Below are 2,314 nucleotides of genomic sequence, written 5' to 3' on the forward strand. Positions count from 1 at the left end.
TTGAGGTCTCACGTGTAGAAGAGAAGCATGGGTGTTATGCTAATTAATCCTAGCACTAACTTACATAGCATATTTATGTGCATGCAAACTATAGATTTTACAGCTTAAAGTGAATTAAACAGTCACCACTTTATTTGGGCGTGCGACCTAAGGCCCAGGCCTACCCATAACAGCTCCCCCAGTTTTTTTTAGATCAAGAGTATCCTCTATATCAAATTTAAATGTTTACTAAAATTAGATTTTCAAATTTAAATCTTAAGGAAATATCTTGACCTAATCCTTTAGTTTGCCCCTTTATTTATTTTTAGCTAGCAATTAGGCTCATATACTTCCAATGTAATTAATATCATCCTGTTAACTAAAGTTAATTACTAAAATTGATTTAAATTAAATATGGATATATTAATGAATGATACATATGAGATAATATTATTTTAAAAATAAAAAATAAATAAAACTGATAAGAAAATCGATTCGCATGTGCCCCCCGTTTCTCATTGTGTTTATAGAACTCGGAAATAAACTTTATGTCTTTAACAATAATAATCACTCAAAACTAGTATATAATTTACATAGATTTAAATCATTGTTTTTAATTAACTAAGATTAAATAACACATAACCATCTAGGTGGTGGCCAAATGGTAAAGACTTGGGATCAAGGGGTTTGCTCCCTCTGTGGTCTCAGATTCGAGTCCTTGGTTGCTCATATGATGGCCACTGGAGGCTTACATGGTCGTTAACTTCAGGGCCCGTGGGATTAGTCGTGGTGCACGCAAGCTGGCCTGGACACCCACGTTAATATAAAAAAAAAAAAAAGATTAAATAACACAGAATCACACTAACTGTAATGGAAACACGTGAGTGAAATTAACAACTGAAGACAAAAACAAGGGCAAGCTATAAAGTTAAGCCAAACATCTTCTACATTTATAAGCAAGGCGCATGTAGGAAATGAGCTTTCCTAGATTATGCTTTCCAAATTTAAACTCAAGAGGTCAACAGTGTAAGCAAACATCGTTAACCACAGCCAAGGGTGTCAGCAAACAAACATCACTATCCACTTGACTTGTCGTTCGGGGGGTTCCTCGTGGCTGGAAATGACTTTGCGGGAGCCTGAAAGCAACACCACGACCTTAGCATTAGCATTTTCATGGGTCAAGCTCTAGCTACCATCTTTCCAGTGTATTGATCTATGCTAGCTAGCAATGTCTCTCCATCAGGCATGGACCGCAACAAGGCACTCGTTCCACAATCTTTCAAGCTCAGAATTATGAATAGCTCAACTCCCTGGCCAGGGAAGCATCAAGGGCTCCAGCAAAGATGGCCCATAACTCCTAAGCATAACATTGCCACTGCCGATGATAGTTTAGACGATGCTGGGCTGACATGAACTGTAGTTAATCTGTAAAGCTAGGCCTAATTATGTCCTGTCCACTACAAGAGCCTTTCATTCTTATCCTGTACTTGGAATTCAGAACTCTTGTCATCTGAGACTCGGGAATCATTGTGTTCTCTGCTTTCCAAGCTTTTTCAAGGAGCAAATTAACTTTGTCAGAATTATTTGGATAAATAGGCCGGGTTCGAAGAAGATGACAAATTATTTGGTTTTTATCTCGGTCCAGTTAAAAAATTAACAAACCGAATTGAATCTCGAGTCATTTCGGCTCTGTAGAGTCCAACTCAGAAAATAAAATTAAAAAAATCACAATGCAAAATAACAAGGCGAGTCATTTTGGTTCGGTAGAGTCCAATTCAGAAAATAAAATAAAATAAATCACAATGCAAAATAACAGGGCGAGTCATTTTGGTTCGGTAGAGTCCAACTCAGGAAAAATAAATAAATCATAATGCAAAATAACAAGGCACCTGGGCCGAGTGAATAAATTTAACACAAGTTTGGACCTCTACAACACAGTTAATAAACATGCAGCAGATGGGGGGGTTACACCTTCAGAGTTCCAAAATAAAAGAGCAAAACTAGACGTGAGTAACGAAATATATATAACTGCCAGGGTGCACCATCCATTGACCTGAACCGATCTAAGCTGAGGAGAAGGCTCGAACCTTGTAACCAGTGCCACCATGTCTGGGCTGAAGTGGAGATTGATGACGGTAACGTTCTTCCTGTCTCCTTGCATAACTTCCATCGGAGCAACTACTTTTGCTCTTATTGGGCTTCTCCTTCACATCCTTTATCTTTATTAAGATCTCCGAAACTTCTGCCATGGATGGTCGAATTTTCAGGTCAGATTCCAAACAACGCAGTATCAGTTCAGCTGCTTGCATTGCAGCTTTTAAAGGGTACCGCTCTT

The 2,314-nt window shown here is 38.3% G+C and overlaps 1 protein-coding gene across 1 annotated transcript in view; it reads right to left on the reverse strand.

Moving 5' to 3' along the window:
• Window positions 1–1,830: 1,830 nt before the first annotated feature.
• Window positions 1,831–2,314, reverse strand: part of LOC105119588 (probable serine/threonine-protein kinase NAK) — a 3,677-nt gene continuing 3,193 nt past the window's right edge. Inside the window, exon 6 of the mRNA XM_011017741.1 lies at window positions 1,831–2,314. This exon is cut by the window's right edge and continues 201 nt beyond it. Within this exon, the coding sequence (XP_011016043.1) occupies window positions 2,043–2,314 (272 nt within the window). The 3' untranslated portion in view covers window positions 1,831–2,042.

The sequence above is a fragment of the Populus euphratica genome, unplaced genomic scaffold (genome assembly GCF_000495115.2).
Source record: "Populus euphratica unplaced genomic scaffold, PopEup_1.0 scaffold3165.1, whole genome shotgun sequence".
NCBI classification, from domain to species: domain Eukaryota; kingdom Viridiplantae; phylum Streptophyta; class Magnoliopsida; order Malpighiales; family Salicaceae; genus Populus; species Populus euphratica.